The sequence below is a fragment of the Anabrus simplex genome, chromosome 2 (assembly GCF_040414725.1).
Source record: "Anabrus simplex isolate iqAnaSimp1 chromosome 2, ASM4041472v1, whole genome shotgun sequence".
In the NCBI taxonomy this organism is placed as follows: Eukaryota; Metazoa; Arthropoda; class Insecta; order Orthoptera; family Tettigoniidae; genus Anabrus; species Anabrus simplex.
In genome coordinates, this window is record NC_090266.1 from 850123378 (window position 1) to 850139676 (window position 16299).

The following is a 16299-nucleotide window of genomic DNA, read 5'->3' on the forward strand; positions in this document are numbered from 1 at the left end:
TATGTAACAAAAATAACCAACGCTAAATACTAACACAAAAATGTATATAACTGCATTGGGAAAAATGTATAAAATGGTTAGACAAGTCTAGTAATAATTGACACGAACTGCATGGCGGCTTCCACTCAACTGAGTGGTAGAGTTGGGAATTACGCAGCTACTGGGGAGGAGGGGAATGGCTTTGACAGTGGCAGATGATGACTCAGAAAATCCCAGGCTGGTATAATTCTGTACTGTTGCACGCAACGGAGACTAGCAAGTCTTGTATTGTAAAATGGGAGTTCCTTCTCCCCTGTTAATAATTAAGCTCTTAAGCTTACTACTGTAAATTCTCTTTCTACTTGTTATTTGTGTTTTTTTGTTTGTTGTTGTTGTTTCTTCCCTTCTACTGCCCTTGTAACTGTTAACTGTATTATGAAGAACTTTAAATATAAGGCAGTACAACCATGATGATTATTTTTCTGATCTTAAGAATTATTTTTATTAATATGTGTGAATGTATATATTGTACTCCTTGATACATTCATTTAAAATATTGTTTTCTTTGTAACATGTGTTTCTACATCTGTATGAACGAACTGCCATAAGGTGTTCCACTATGTATGGTATTGTGCACAAAAGGCTATCACTAATAGCCAAAGTGGAGGTAAAAAATAATATTATTCTGAATGTCTACCCCTTACTCCTGTTTTCTGATATGGGGTCAGGGATGAGGCGAGATGAAATTATATTGCATGATTTTTTTTTACAGCTGGATGCCCTTCCTGACACCAACCTCAGTTGAGGAGCTAATGAAAATGGAATGAATGATGTTGAATGAAAGTTGAGTAAGGAGGTGGAAGGAATTGGTTATAGCCTATGAATAGGAACTGTGCCGGCATTCGCCTGGAAGTGAAAATGGGAAAGCACAGAAAAGCATTCTCAGGACAGCCAACAATGGGAGTTCGAACCCACTAGTCTCCCGAATACAGAGTTTGACTCCATAGCTATAGTGCGTTAAAATGTGCGCTCACTCCGCTCAGTAAAAAAATAATATTCCTCTATTCAATAATATTGATTAACATTATTACAATGTTTCAATATTGGTAGTGCTGTAATACTGTTATGTTTGCATCCACACAATGATAATTGAACAAATTTATGCTTATAAATCATGGTTCACTGGGCGAGTTGGCCGTGCAGTTAGGAGCGCATGGCTGTGAGCTCTCATCCAGGAGATAGTGGGTTCGAACCCCACTGTTGGCAGCCCTGAAGATGGTTTTCAGTGGTTTCCCATTTTCACACCAGGCAAATGCTGGGGCTGTACCTTAATTAAGGCCATGGCCACTTCCTTCCCATTCCTAGGCCTTTCCTCTCCCATCATTGCCATAAGACCTATCTGTGTCAGTGTGACATAAAGCAACAAGCAAAATAAAATCATGGTTCCTGTTCTGCATCATAATTTAATAAATTATTTTCTAGAAACAAAAAAAAATTACCAAGAGGTATTTTCATTACTGTTATCTCCATACTTCATAACATATGTACTACCAGACAACGTTCAAAATGTAATATACAGGGCCAATGGCCTTAGATGTTAGTCCCTTTAAACAACAAGCATCATCAGCAATGTACACGTTTTCAGGATTTATGTAAAAGGTTTTTTTATTAATCCAAAATTTGCTCCTGCCTCACAAATAAGGTGACCATTGAGGTCCAGGATTATGAAACAATAACAATGAACATGAAATTAAGATACTACAATTAATTATAATAGAAAGAAAGGAACACCACAGTATGGAATTGTATACATTGTTATACAAATGGTGATGTAAAATATGTATGGAATCTGTCAAAATACCCTTGAGAATTTCTGTATACTACTGGGCACACAAACCAAGTCTTTGAAGGTGCTTCTTTGTCCAAAGAAACAATGTCCCCCATGCACCAATGGGGAGATGTCTTATTTCCTCGTTTAATCATTTTCATTATATCCTCACTATAGTGAGGAATAAATGTGTGATAGATGACCTGTTTCTCATAATCAACTTCTGTAGTCCATTGAACAATCTTCTCAAATCAAATTGTGGGGTCTATAAACACGGCTCTCTTCAGTGATCTATTCAGCACTACAATATCTGCTAATCAATCAATCAATCAATCTTGATCTGCATTTAGGGCAGTCGCCCAGGTTGTAGATTCCCTATCTGTTGTTTTCCTAGTCTTTTCTTAAATGATTGCAAAGAAATTGGAAATTTGTTGGAACATCTCCCTTGGTAAGTTATTCCAATCTCTAACTCCCCTTCCTATAAACGAGTATTTGCCCCAATTTGTCCTCTTGAATTCCAACTTTATCTTCATATTGTGATCTTTCCTACTTTTAAAGACACCACTCAAACTTATTCGTCTACTGATGTACTCCCACGCCATCTCTTCACTGACAGCTCGGAACATACCACTTATTACATGTGATAAAATGCATTTTTGGGTCTGTATTGAAAATATTTGTATTAAATAACACTTGTATGTTTTAATATTCATCCACCTATTCAATACAATACAATTTTTAAAGAAATTAGGACATTGTCCTTATTAAAATTGTTGAAATTAATATATTCGATGGTACATGTTTCGCCCATCAATAGTGGGCATCATCAGCCATATTTTCCACCTTAGAATAGATCACGTACCTGATTGGAAATAATCTATGAATGCTGTTAAAAACTATGTCGTATAAAATATTTTGGAGATTGTTAAACAACTATTATAATATAAAATATAGTATGCTGTTATTTGACAATATTAGTGATAATATTGGAGTCTAAAACATGGCAGTTGTTTAAGGATTATGACATAATAAAATATATTACAATGAAGATAAAAATCAGAAAATACATTCCATTTAGTTGTCAAATGGTATATTGTTAAAAAAAAAAACAAAAACGGAAGGTTAAGCAATGGTAATGGTCGTTGGTTCTTACAGTTAATAAATGTTGATTTTCATTTATTTACTCATAGATTTTGAAGAGTTGTTTTTATGGCCTGGTTCCTTTTGAGATGATATTAGTTGAAAATGTTGGTGCCGTAGGCTATATTGAAGTCTTTGTAGGTGTCATTAGACCATCTTCTATGATGAGGTAAGAGTTTGTGATGTTACTGTTGAGCTAAGCGTGTTAGTTGGAAGGGAACGTTGTTGTCATTCGGTGATTAGCCAAAGGTATGATGAGTTCTGTAATTAAAGAGTTAATTTGAAAATTAAATGAATGACCATAATTGGAATTAAGGGGCCGAATAGTGGAAGTTAAATTTAGAGTGTTGACACTTACCCCTTCGATCACTGAGATGTTAGTTTACGTTGAGAGTTTTAGAGTAGCCGAGCTCTTACTACACGTGTTGTATTTGTGAAGTCTTGGTGGAGGGGGTTGAGCTTGAGAAGGCGTGGCTGAGGGCCCATTCGCTGCGCGTGAGGAGGAGTTGTCAGCAGTGGAAGGAGGGTTGGGGGGGTGGTGTGTGTGTTGGATTGGTGGGTGTGTTTACTGATTTGGTGTTAAATATTTTGTGAAAATTATTCAGAAGGAAAGTTTTTTGTAATAGAATTGAAATCTGTTCATAAAGAGGACTTTTGTTATCTATTACGTCATTTAAGTTCTTGTCTTTGTTAGACTGTTGATCTAAGAAGATGCATAAGTTTTCGTATTCTGTCATGAGCTTACCTTTTTCGATTCTTTTAAAAATTTGTAAATCCTGATTTATTGTAGAGAATTTGTGACCTGTTTCTTTCACGTGATTACTCATTGCAGAGAATTTATTATGTTTTTGGGCGTTATAATGTTCTGCATATCTAGTTGAAAAACAGTGGCCAGTTTGACCAACACAAGAAAAATTACATACGGAGCATTTAAGTCTATATATATACCCGATCTTGAATATTTATTATTGGTTGAATTTACTGAGTTGTGATTAAAAAATAAATTTGTATTCTGCGTTGATAACATCCTAATGTTTCTAAATGATTTAGACGATAATATAAAGTTCACAAGTGAAAACGAAAACAACAATTCAATCAATTTTCTAGACATCAAAATCACGCGAGTTATGAAAAAATTTGATTTCCAAATTTACCGCAAGCCTTCATTTACCCCAATAACTATAAAAAATGAATCTTTACACCCAATTTCCCATAAACAAGCCACTTATTATAGTTTAGTATACAGAGCATTAAAAATCCCTCTTTCACCGAATAATCTAAAAAATGAATTAGATTTCATAAAAGAAATAGCCAAATTCAACGGGTTCAATCTAGATATGATCAACAAAATCATTAATAAAGTCAGACCAAAACTAACCACAAACCTTTCTCCAATAAAACCCAACAAACCAAAATTCGCAAAATTCGCATATATCAACCCAAAAATCCATCAAATCACCAATCCCTTAAGAAAACATGAGGTAAAAATCGCTTACACAACACAGAATACAAATTGAAATTTATTTTTTAATCACAACTCAGTCAATTCAACCAATAATATTCAAGCTCGGGTATATATAGACTTAAATGCTCCATATGTAATTTTTCTTATGTTGGTCAAATTGGCCGCTGTTTTTCAACTAGATATGCAGAACATTATAACGCCCAAAACATAATAAATTCTCTGCGATGAGTAACCACATGAAAGAAACAGGTCACAAATTCACAACAATTCAGTTGATTACCACCCCCTCCAAAAAATGTTCACATGTGTAACCTTAAGTTTTTGAGATCTAAGTTTCTCCATAAAAAGAATTAAAAATTTTCATTCATTCACCCTCCCCCTTAAGTGAATTTTCCAAAAACCAAAAATACTTGTTTTTCATTTATAAAGGAGCTTCCAAATGTCAATTATCACGACTCTAACATCTTCAGTTTTGAGACACCTGTATATGTATCCTCATAAAATGGAATTAAACTCCTTTTATACCACCCCCACCCCAAGTTGATTTCCCCCAGAAAATGAGTGTTTCTTTTTTTTTAAAGGAGATTCTAAATACTAATTTTCACATCTGTAACATCTTTAGTTTTTGAGGTATATGTACCCTCATGCAGAGAATTCAGCTAATTTTTCAATTAATTCACCCTCCTTAAGTGGATTATCCAGAGTTGTAGTCCTGTTCCAAATTGTGGGACATTCTTCATCACTCTCTTCCAGGATTAGGTTTACAACTTGAGAAAGAACTAGGAGAATATCAAGGAGGTTTCAGACCCTGGAGGAGCTGTCCTGATCAGATCATGAGTCTTAAGCTGATAATGGACTATAACAGGAGAAGAAACAGTGATATGGTGATAACATTTGTAGATTTCAAGAAAGCTTATGATTGGATCCATAGAGAATCTCTGTTTAAAATTTTAAGACACCTTGGACTACACCCCAAATTAATAAACTTGATAAAATTGACTCTCACTAACACCAAATCAAAAATGAAGTTTAGGGGTGAAACATCAGAGATATTTGAAATTAAAACTGGACTACGGCAGGGAGATGGGCTCTCACCACTATTATTTAATTGTGCTCTAGAAATGGTTATGAGGGAATGGTTTAGGAAATATCCCCCAAAAATAAAGATTGGCCAAAAAATCAAAACAAATTGCCTGGGTTTTGCTGATGATTTAACATTACTAGCAGTGGACATAAAAGAAGCAAAAACCCAGATATCAAAACTTCAAAACATTGCAAATAAAATTGGCCTCAAAGTATCAAGTGAAAAAAACCCAGAAAGTATTCCCCAAAAACGAACACAACTAAAAGAAGTTACCATAAATGGTAATAAAATCAAAATAGTAACTCAAATGTCTTGGAGAAGTAATAACACATAACCTAAATGAAAAAATCTCAATCCAAACAATAACAAATAGATTAGCTAAAGCACAAAATATTAACATGGGATATCTACAAAAAGAAATATCTTTCAATAAATGCAGAAATGAAACACTACAGCACAGGTATAAAACTGGAAGCTACATATGCAGCAGAAACACTTTTTCACCTGAATAAACAATCAAAGACTGACAGACTTCAGAAAATTGAAAGGAGGATTGGAAGAACCTGCATCAACATAAAATACCAGAAAGATGGACATTGGCAGATAATACCAAACAAAGTCACGTATAAAGAGCTAGAACCCATTATGGCTACTATGTGTAAGAGGAGAGTGGGATTCCTTGGACATATCATGAGGATGCAGGATTCGTGACTTCTGAAACAACTAGTACAACACAACCTTGTCTCAAAAAATACCACAACAGGATGTAAATGGATCAGAGAAATAAGAGAGGATCTGAAGGAAATAGGCCTTACAACAGAAGACACCACAGATAAGATAAAATTGAATACAAAACTCAAGAATACAAACCTCCACTTTACCCTTACATGAAACAAACCAACAACATGCATATTTTCAACTGAGGAAAGGGCACAAAGATCGGAGTGTCTGAAGAAGTACTGGGAGGACCGCAAACCCTGAACAGTCCCTCAAAGAGACCTGAACGATGGACTGAATAAAGTGATCCTATGTGGTCATAAAAGAAGCAGAAGAAGAAGAAGAATTAGAAGGTAATTGGGCTTATACCTGATAGTTCAAAACCATACACTAGTGTCAACAGAAAAATACTGAAGATGAAAGCTAGCTACATCAGTTTCCTACATAATTCTTGAATTCCTTGGAATTAATGGCTTGCCTCCACATATTCTTATTATAATACTGGAGCCATATGCTCCTTAGAAATCTGAACGTCTCCCAACAGCTCCTAAATAGAACCAGATTAGGGTCTAATTGTAAGAAGTATGCATGAAAATTGTTTTGATTTGGAAATAGTAAGTGGAGATAAAGCTAGGCAGAGAACTGTAATCCCTCAAATTGACTTAACAACATCTGATAAAACACTTCCATTTTATTTCAAGAGGCATCAATTTCCAATTCGCTTTGCATTTTGTATCACGATCAATAAACATCAAGGGACATGAAGGTCTCTGTTTACCACAGCCTGTTTTCAGCCGCAGCCAGTTAAATGTTGCAGTGTCAAGAGGGTGATATTTTAAAATTTCAATTTGTAACAAAAGGTAATTGTACAAGAAATGCATCGAGCAAGTGGCTACGTGGTTTGTCACATAGCTACCAGCTTGTATTCGGGAGATGGAGGGTTCAAACCCCAGTATTGGCAGCCCTCAAGGTGATTTTCTGTGGTTTCCTGGGGCTGCACCTTAATTAAGGGCACAGTTTCTTCCTTCCCACTTCTAGCCATTTTCTATCCCATCATTGCTGTAAGGCCTATCTGTGTCGGTACGGCGTAAAGAAAGTTGTTAAAAAAAAAAAAAAAAAGTACAAGGAACATTGTATATAAGGAAATCCTTTTATAAGTATTTACCCCATTGACCGTCATGCCTGGACGAGTTTCAGCTAGTAATATCTGATTATATTAGACAGGTTTGCAAAATTAATAACTGGTTGAATAGAAGGCAGAAGTTTAGGAAAGGTTATTCCAGTGAAGCTCAACTTGTAGGATTCCAGCAAGATAGAGCAGATATCCTAGATTCGGGAAGTAAAATGGACTGTCACAATTAACCTATCCAATGCGTTTAACAGGGTAGTTCATAGAAGACTACTGGCAAAAGTGAATGCAATTGGACTAGACAAAAGAGTGATTGAATGGGTGGCTATATCTCTAGATAATAGAACTCAGAGAATTAGAGTAGGCAAAGCTTTATCTGATCCTGTAACCATTCAGAGGGGATTTCCTCAAGGCAGTCTTATTGGACCTTTGTTTTCTTATATACCGCGTGATTCAGCCGCCGCTTCCAATATACTTCTATGCAACCTGCAATATTAATTCCGTCTTGAAAACATCTACCCTGCTGCTACACTCGGACAACAAAACGGGACATCTTGGTATTTACCACCTCATCATGATAGGACACCATAATATGATAGATCATATGAACCTGACGCACCAGCAAAACACACTAAATTGATATTGTGACCGCAGTAAACCTAATACATGCTATAAGCTGCACAGTGTGCCGTATGGAACTGTAGCATAGTTGGTAAAGGCACGGAGAAGTGGGCTTACAAATGAAGTGGGAGGTTTGAGTTCGAGGCAAAGATTCCATATTTTTAAATAATTTTCTTAATATGTACCACATGTAATGTAAATTCAATACCCACTTTCATGCAAATTGTGTTTAAATGAATGTGTTTGTGGTCCTAAGAAGGGCTGATTAGTTAGCAGGCTGGACACATATAGACCAGATATAATAGGAACACATCTGCCCTGACAATGTTTTACCGCAGCAAATGCTCCATGTAATGACCCCTTTGGTTTATGCACATTTGGGTCCGGTGATCAATAGATCATCTTGCGCGCTGAAGCATTCCAGTTGTAATTGCTCACCAGGCGTCCGTCATGAGTTGCCAGAGCTGGTCGGGGTTTTCCGGCGATTGAGTGTGAAATTTTTTTTTCAAATGCCCCCACAAGAAGAAGTCTAACAACGTTAAATCTGGTGATCTGGCAGGCCAAGAAACGGGGCCTCATTATCTTATCCATATCCCTGGCAGTTACTCATTCGGATGGTTACGAATGAGTCAAGTCGAATGTGGTGGAGCTCCATCCTGTTGCAACCACATTGTCAAATGATAAAGGCAAAGGCACATTCTCCAGCAGCTGTGGGAGTTCCTGACGCAGAAAGTGCAGGTAGCGTGGGCCCGTCCAATGGCCCTCAAGGAAATAATGTCCAGTCAGGAAATTTTTCAAGATTCCACACCACATATTCACTCCCCACCATACTTGATGGGCAGTCTGTCACACTTAATGAGGATTGTCCGGACTCCAATAGTGATGTGGTGACTGACGTTCCCATTATTGTAGAAGCACGATTCGTCCGAGAGCAAGATGCGCGATATAAATGCTGCATCGTTGTCCAACCAGCCTAATAGCCACCAACAGAACTCAATTTGAGCTTTGAAATCCCACCCATGAAGCTCTAGGTGTAGCTCAAGATGGTATGGGTGAAATTTATGTTCATGCAGTAATCGCCAGACAAATGGTTGACTGGTGTTCACCTGTTGTGCAGTCACCCTTATACTGATGTGTGGATTATTACAAGCTGCCTTCAGAATGGCCTCTTCGGTTTTACCCAATGTAACGGGCGTATCACAGACTAGTGGTTGCTTGGAAATCATGCCTATTGTCATTAGGCACCTTTCAACAGGGCGGAATGTCGTAGCAACCTGGTGCCACCTGTTGGGTTACCGTTTCTGGTGCAGATGTAGCACCTCGCATGTGTTTTGTCTTGCTTCTCCTTAAACCAAGAACATGTCAACGTATTCTTCTGTAGAAAACATGCCGAATGACAGCAGAGATTACATTCAGGGCCTAACCAGTGGAATATGTGCAGGGCACAAGAAGAATAACGACGTCGTTCTACTGTTTGAATATGGCAAACATGGGCCTGTGTTTATGGATTCAAACATGATACAGATGCAAAAATACTTGAACGATGCAGAATGCGAACAGCCATTGGCACATTCCATCTATTGCTAGGGTAACGCTTAACCACATCCGGTATGCTAAACTGCTGGGAACATGCTGGTAGGACGAAGAGAGTAGAGTACATACGCCATCCGGTTTGGTGTTTGACATTAATTACTGCAATGTTACCTAGTTTTTATGCATTAATTCCCCTCTTCCTTACACCCGGTCATGAGGCACAACACATTAACATAGTTACATGGTCAAAGGATGTCTCTACATGATTTCAAGGTGTCATGTTTTGCGAGCAGATGATATGATTTCAAGGTGTCATGTCCTGTGAGCGGATGATATAACATGTCGGTAAAGTTCAGAATCTTGTGCAAAATGTGCTCACTGGATATTAGTACCATACAGTATGCCTGCAGGGAAATAGCCACCTTATAACCATGTCGCACATTAGTTGGGTTGCATAAAATGACATTGGAAGGGGCGGCTGAATCAAATGGTATACGGTATATAAATGATGTTAGTAAAGAACTGGAAACAGGTTTACAAGACAGTGAGCAACTGCAAAAAAACCTCAACAATGTTGTGAGATGGACAGCAGGCAATGGTATGATAAACGGGGTTAAAAGTCAGGTTGTGTATTTCAACAGTAGGAAAAGTCCTCTCAGTTTCAATTACTGCATTGATGGGATGAAAGTTTCTTATGGGAATCACTGTAAGTACCTAGCTGTTAAAACAAAGAAAACGGGGTGAGCTGACCGTGCGGTTAGAGGCACGCAGCGTTGAGCTTGCATCCGGGAGATAGTGGGTTCGAATCCCACTGTCGGCAGCCCTGAAGATGGTTTTCCGTGGTTTCCCATTTTCACACCAGGCAAATGCTGGGGCTGTACCTTAATTAAGACCACGGTCGCTTCATTCCAACTCCTAGGCCTTTCCTATCCCTTCGTAGCCATAAGACCTATCTGTGTTGGTGCGACGTAAAGCCACTAGCAAAAAAAAAAAAAAGGAAAAAAAGAAAAAAGGAAAGATCTTCATTGGGGTAATCACATAAATGTTATTGTAAACAAAGGGTACAGATCTCTGCACATGGTTATGAAGGTATTTAGGGCTTGTAGTAAGGATGTAAAGGAGAGGTCATATAAGTCTCTGATAAGACCCCCCAACTACAGTGTATAGGACACTTGCCAGGATTACTTGATTCAATAACTGGAAAAAATCCGAAGAAAGTAGCTCGATTTGTTCTGAGTGGTTTCTGACAAAAGAGTAACATTATAAAAATATTGCAATGTTTGTGCTGGGAAGGCTTGGCGGAATGGAGACAAGCTGTTCGACTAAGTGGTATGTTCGGAGCTGTCAGTGGAGAGATGGCATGGAATGACATTAGTAGATGAATAAGTTTGCGTGGTGTTTTTAAAAATGGGAAAGATCACAGTACGAAGATAAAGTTCAAATTCAAGAGGACAAATTGGGGCAAATATTCATTTATAGGAAGAGGAGTTGGGGATTGGAATAATTTACTAAAGGTCTTGTTCAGTAAGATTCCAAATTCTTTGTAATTATTTAAGAAAAGACTAGGTAAACAACATATATGGAATCTGCCACCTGTATCTGCCACTTGTGCGACTGCATTAAATACAGATCAGTAGTGATTGATTGATTTGTCCTGACAATGATGGGTACAATAGTTAGTATCATACAGAACTTTCCTTCTATTCCATAATGCTGGTAATGGACTTAAAACATTATGGAAATCAGTTGGTGAAGACATAATAATAATTTCCTATAATAAATAATGAAATACTGGTACATATCTTTGACTGATATAATTACTGTTGTATGAGTTAATACTTTGTCTAATTGACAAATAATTATTGTTATGGTACTCAAAAATTAACCATGGGTCAAATCATTTAAAAATGTTTCATAATCACCTTGAAAGTATTCAGTGAGTTGTTCTTCACTCGTGTCATCTGGTAGATCAAAGACAAAAATTAATTCTGCCACTCTCCTTTCTGTTGACTGAAACATTAAGAAAAATTAAAGAATTAATCACCTATAAATCTTTTTTGATTTAAAAGCAAGTGGAGTACCAGTAATTACAGCAGACTACAGTAAGCAGGTTAACACACACAATTTATTATTTTAAGAAGAAAATATAAGGAAATGCTCAAAAATCTTTTACGTGCAAAGTAAGATACTTTAAAATGCTAAGCAAACTCCTGTTGCACAAACAAAATGATATGTAACATCATAAACAACACATTATGTGCCTGATATTGATCTAAGTATATTTATCTGTTAGTAATGTTACTGGCTTTTCCTCCCACTCATTACTTTTATAGTTTTGGGAGATTCCAACATGCCAGATGTTTGTCCTACAGGAGTTATTTTTTCGTGTCAGTAGAGTCTAACATATTTTAGCACCTTCAAATATCACTTGACTGAGCCATGATCGAGCCAGTGAACTTAAGCACAGAAGATCAACACTCTACCATCAGAGCAATTAGTTAAATTATTTATTTATTTATAAGAACTGAGTGCTAATTTTTGCAACATTTCATTTAAAGCAATGACAGAAACAAACTCCTGTATATGAAAAGTGATCTCTCTTTATTTAGACAGTAAGTACGGTAATTACGAACTAATGACAAAGTTATATATAGAAAGAGTGGAATGTATGTCAGGGTACACACATTTAGCTCAGCAAGAGTTTTAGCATGTCAAGACAACTGTTGCCACTGCAGGTGGCCTGCTGATACTGGAATCCCATATGATTAGTGCGACAACTTCCTCAGCCATATTGCTTAGCTTATTTGATCAGCTCTGCTGCCTCACATATTGGGCAACTAGTGTAGTAGAAATAAGTGAAAAACACCTTGAGGTGGAACTAATTGCAACAAAAATGATTCTTGTTGTAAATGGTAGGTAACACACTCCTAATCAACATACTAATAATACATATCTGTCCTGTCGCACAAAATGAGTATTTTGGCCGCCATCTATAAAAAATAAAGGAAAAAAGCATTTAAAAATCATATGTGGTATCAATTTACAGGAAAATGCGTTCTAGAAAGATATGATATTGGTTTATAAAAGTTTTTAAATGTTTACAAAGGTGACATAGGGAGGAAAAATTATGAAAAAAAAGTATGCCTACATGACCCTGAGCGACCAGGAGGTTTTGAAGTGCACATACATGCAGTTGAGCATATGCTAATTTTTTTTTGTTTGTGAATTCAGTTCATAGTAATTATGTTAAATGCACAATAATATACCCTCAACAAATATTGTGAAATGAATAGCGTTGTGGCACTTCAGTCAACTAAAAGAAGCTTCACTCGTCCTAAACACAAACTTAAGAAATTTGATGCAAATATTAGGAAATTGCTTGAGTTCTGGGTCAGTTTAAGAAAATCGACCCTGATACCACTTGAGATGATAAAGATAAATTCTAGTGCCTTCTTCAGGTAAGGGTACCAGGTTCTAAACCTAGGTAGCTGGTTAAAAGGTTTTCTTCCATCAGAGGCTATCACAAAGTTAACCTTCCATTGGTCACACCAAAGTCCTGCACAGCGGCCCAGCCCACGAGTTGCTTCGGCAATACACTGCAATGGGCTTTGAAAGGCTCGAACATACGAAGCCCTTGTCGTCATCACAAGGGCCGATCTGGGCAGCGCTATATCATTCGTTCACCGTGAGAAAAGGACAGCGCTGTGATAGTTTTTATGGGCTGGCTGCTTCAATGTGTACAGTGTACTGCGTGTCAGCGGATTGCGTTGCATATGGTCGAGTGAAGATTATCACGTTCTGTGGTTTTCAGTTTAGACTTCCCTGTCTACCCTGGTATCGGAAATGAATGTGGACTGTAGTTCCAAAAGAAAAGAAACTGTAGCACAAAAGAATTTGAAGCAAAGAAGAAGAAACAAATGAACTACACTCATGTTCATAAAATCCAGAACACTTTGAGGGACTAGAGATAGGAAGTTCATATTCACAGGACATGTTCTGAAGAAAAGATTAGCATTTAAACCATGTCGGCCCTCAGGTTCAAGGTCCACATCGATATCTCAGCGCACCACCACCGACTGGTAAAATGTACCTGCGGCTCTTGTCACTATGAACCGAAGGTAATGGATCAGTGTGACTTGAGCAGACATGCAGGATGCCTCGCAGATGTATAAGAGAACCGTACCATCAAATGAGTGAGTTTGAAAGAGGGCGCATTATTGGCATGAGAGAACGTGATGCATCCATCCAGGAAATTGCAGCTCGTGTGGGACAAAGTGCGTCGGCAACGTAACGGTTGTGTACAGAACTGTTCACAGGAAGCCGTAGAACATGACGAGATGAGTCAGGTCACACAACCCAGACCAGCCCCCGGAAAGATCGACACCTCATCCGAATGGCATTGCTGGACAGATCTGCGTCCTCCTCAGCTCTGGCGCAACAGTGAAACCATGTAACATATCGAACACTATCCAAAGTGACAGTCTGTCGCCGTTTGTTACGGTCTGGGCATACCGTTGCATCGTCAACTTCTCCACCAAACTTTGACTAATGTGCTTGACTGCAATTGTGTACAGAACGACGTCACTGGGGACAGGAATGGTAGCAGATAGTGTTTTCGGACAAATCCAGGTTCTGTTTGTTTGAAGATGATGGCCACATTTTGGCCTACCACAGACAGGGGGAGAGGCATCACTTTTACTGCATTCGCACAAGACATACAGCGCCAACTCAAGGTGTGGGGTGCTATTAGGTACAGCCACAAATCACAGTTGGTTCGTGTCCAGGTCACTGTGACCAGTTTGACCTATGTGAATGACATCCTGCGACCCTTAGCTATACCCCTTCTGCACAACACCCCAGACGCCATATTTCAGCAGGACAATGCGCGACGACATGTTGCTGCACGAACACGTGCCTTCTTGTTGTCACAGGATGTCAGACTGTTGTCCTGGCCTGCCCGATCATCGAATTTGTCACCAATCGAAAATGTGTGGGATATGGTGAAACGATGGGTGCAGCACTTTGACCCAATGCCAACCACCAAAGATGAACTGTGGAACCAGTTGAATGCAGCATGGATGGCTATACCCCAGGATGCCATCCGCTCCTTATATGCATTGATGCCATCATGCATGGAACAAGTTATCATTGCCCATGGAGGACCCTGCACCTACTAGGCAAGAGGGTACATGCTGAACCTAGGTGACTGAAATGCTAATCGTTTCTGCAGAACATAGTAATGAACATGTCCTGCTAATATGAACCTCTTGTCTCTAGTCTTTCAAGGTGTTCTGTTTTTCATCAACATGGTTGTAAAAAAATGAAATGTTGTATGGCTTTTAGTGCCGGGAGTGTCCGTAGGACAAGTTTGGTTCGCCAGGTGCAGGTCTTTTGATTTGGCGCCCGTAGGCGAACTGCGCATCGTGATGAGGATGAAATGATGATGAAGACGACATGTACACCCAGCCCCAGTGTCAGCAGAATTAACCAATTATGGTTAAAATTCCCAAACCTGCCAGGAATGGAACCCAGAACCCCTGTGACCAAAGGCCAGCACACTAACCATTTAGCCATGGAGCCGGACTAACATGGGTGTAGAAACCGCACAATACAAGACTTCTGAACTGGATCCTAAACTTACAAGTCATATTTGGTCGGTATTCAAGCCTGTAGTTGATGGTGATGGGAAAGATGTTAATTTTGTGTGCTGCGGTGAACTTTATGTACACATTAAAGGAGTCAGACTGATTTTGTCTTTTTCTGATTAGATATAAAATCTTATGATGAACAAGGTATGCATGAATGACGAGCATTCTAATGTTTCTGAGTCATCAGACTCCACGACTATGCCACAACCTGCCAAAGTAATGAAGTTTGCTTCGTGGACTGACGTTGATGATGGTCCTATTCCAAAAGATGAGCTGGAAAGGTATTTAAACCAATATTGTGGAATGGAAGAAGATATAGCATCCTATTGGAGAACAAATGGACGACACTATCCAAAACTTTACTAGACTGCTAAGAAAGTATTATGTAATCAAGCAACAGCTTTAGAGAGAAATTTCAGTTCAGCAGGCTTCATTCTCAATGCACGACAGTGTCTTCTATGCCCAGACAATATCAAGGCTCTTTTCATTCACAGTAATTCCATTCAACCACCACTATCAATGACCAAAAAATTACGCACACTAAGTAAAAGCTATGTTCAGGTTTGTTTGTGTTGTTGACATTTTGCACATCATTTCAGTTTGAATTTTATTTTGGGTTAAACCCAAATGAATTCCTATGAATATGCTTTGTGTTATTTAGATTCATTTTCAGTTAACTTGATGTCAATTCGAGATGAATATTATTTTATTATAAAGTTTCTGTTTGTGTTTTATTTTTATTGTTAATATTATTATTACAGTGCAGGAGTAATCTCTATCATTTTATTTCAAAATGTGGTTAGCCTACTTTGGAATACATTATCAGCATATGGGAATTTGTATAGTGAGTGATCCGAATAGTAGTGTGAAGTGAACATTTCATTGTACACGGTGCACGCATTATTGCGGGGAAGTAATTAAGGTTATTCTACTGAGCCCACCCAGTGCAGTGGACTGTGAGAATTCCCTATCAAGGTTTCTTGTCTTTCCATCCTAAAGTTCCCTATTAGTCTTGTCTTTGTATGTGTGGGATACAGTGCAACCAATCATGATGTGACATGGCATCGTTGAGTACATGTATGAATGGCTGTAAACCTGGAGCACTTCGATGCAAAGGGCACAAAATACACTGAATTAATTTGTTCAGTTCTATGT

At 38.2% G+C, this 16299-nt stretch overlaps 1 protein-coding gene across 1 annotated transcript in view; it reads right to left on the minus strand.

The window, feature by feature from the left end:
• LOC136863714 (uncharacterized) overlaps positions 1 to 16299 on the minus strand; it is a 252551-nt gene that overhangs the window by 159672 nt on the left and 76580 nt on the right. The window contains exon 4 of the mRNA XM_068226054.1: positions 11419 to 11506. Within this exon, the coding sequence (XP_068082155.1) occupies positions 11419 to 11506 (88 nt within the window). The remainder of the gene's footprint in view (positions 1 to 11418; positions 11507 to 16299) is intronic.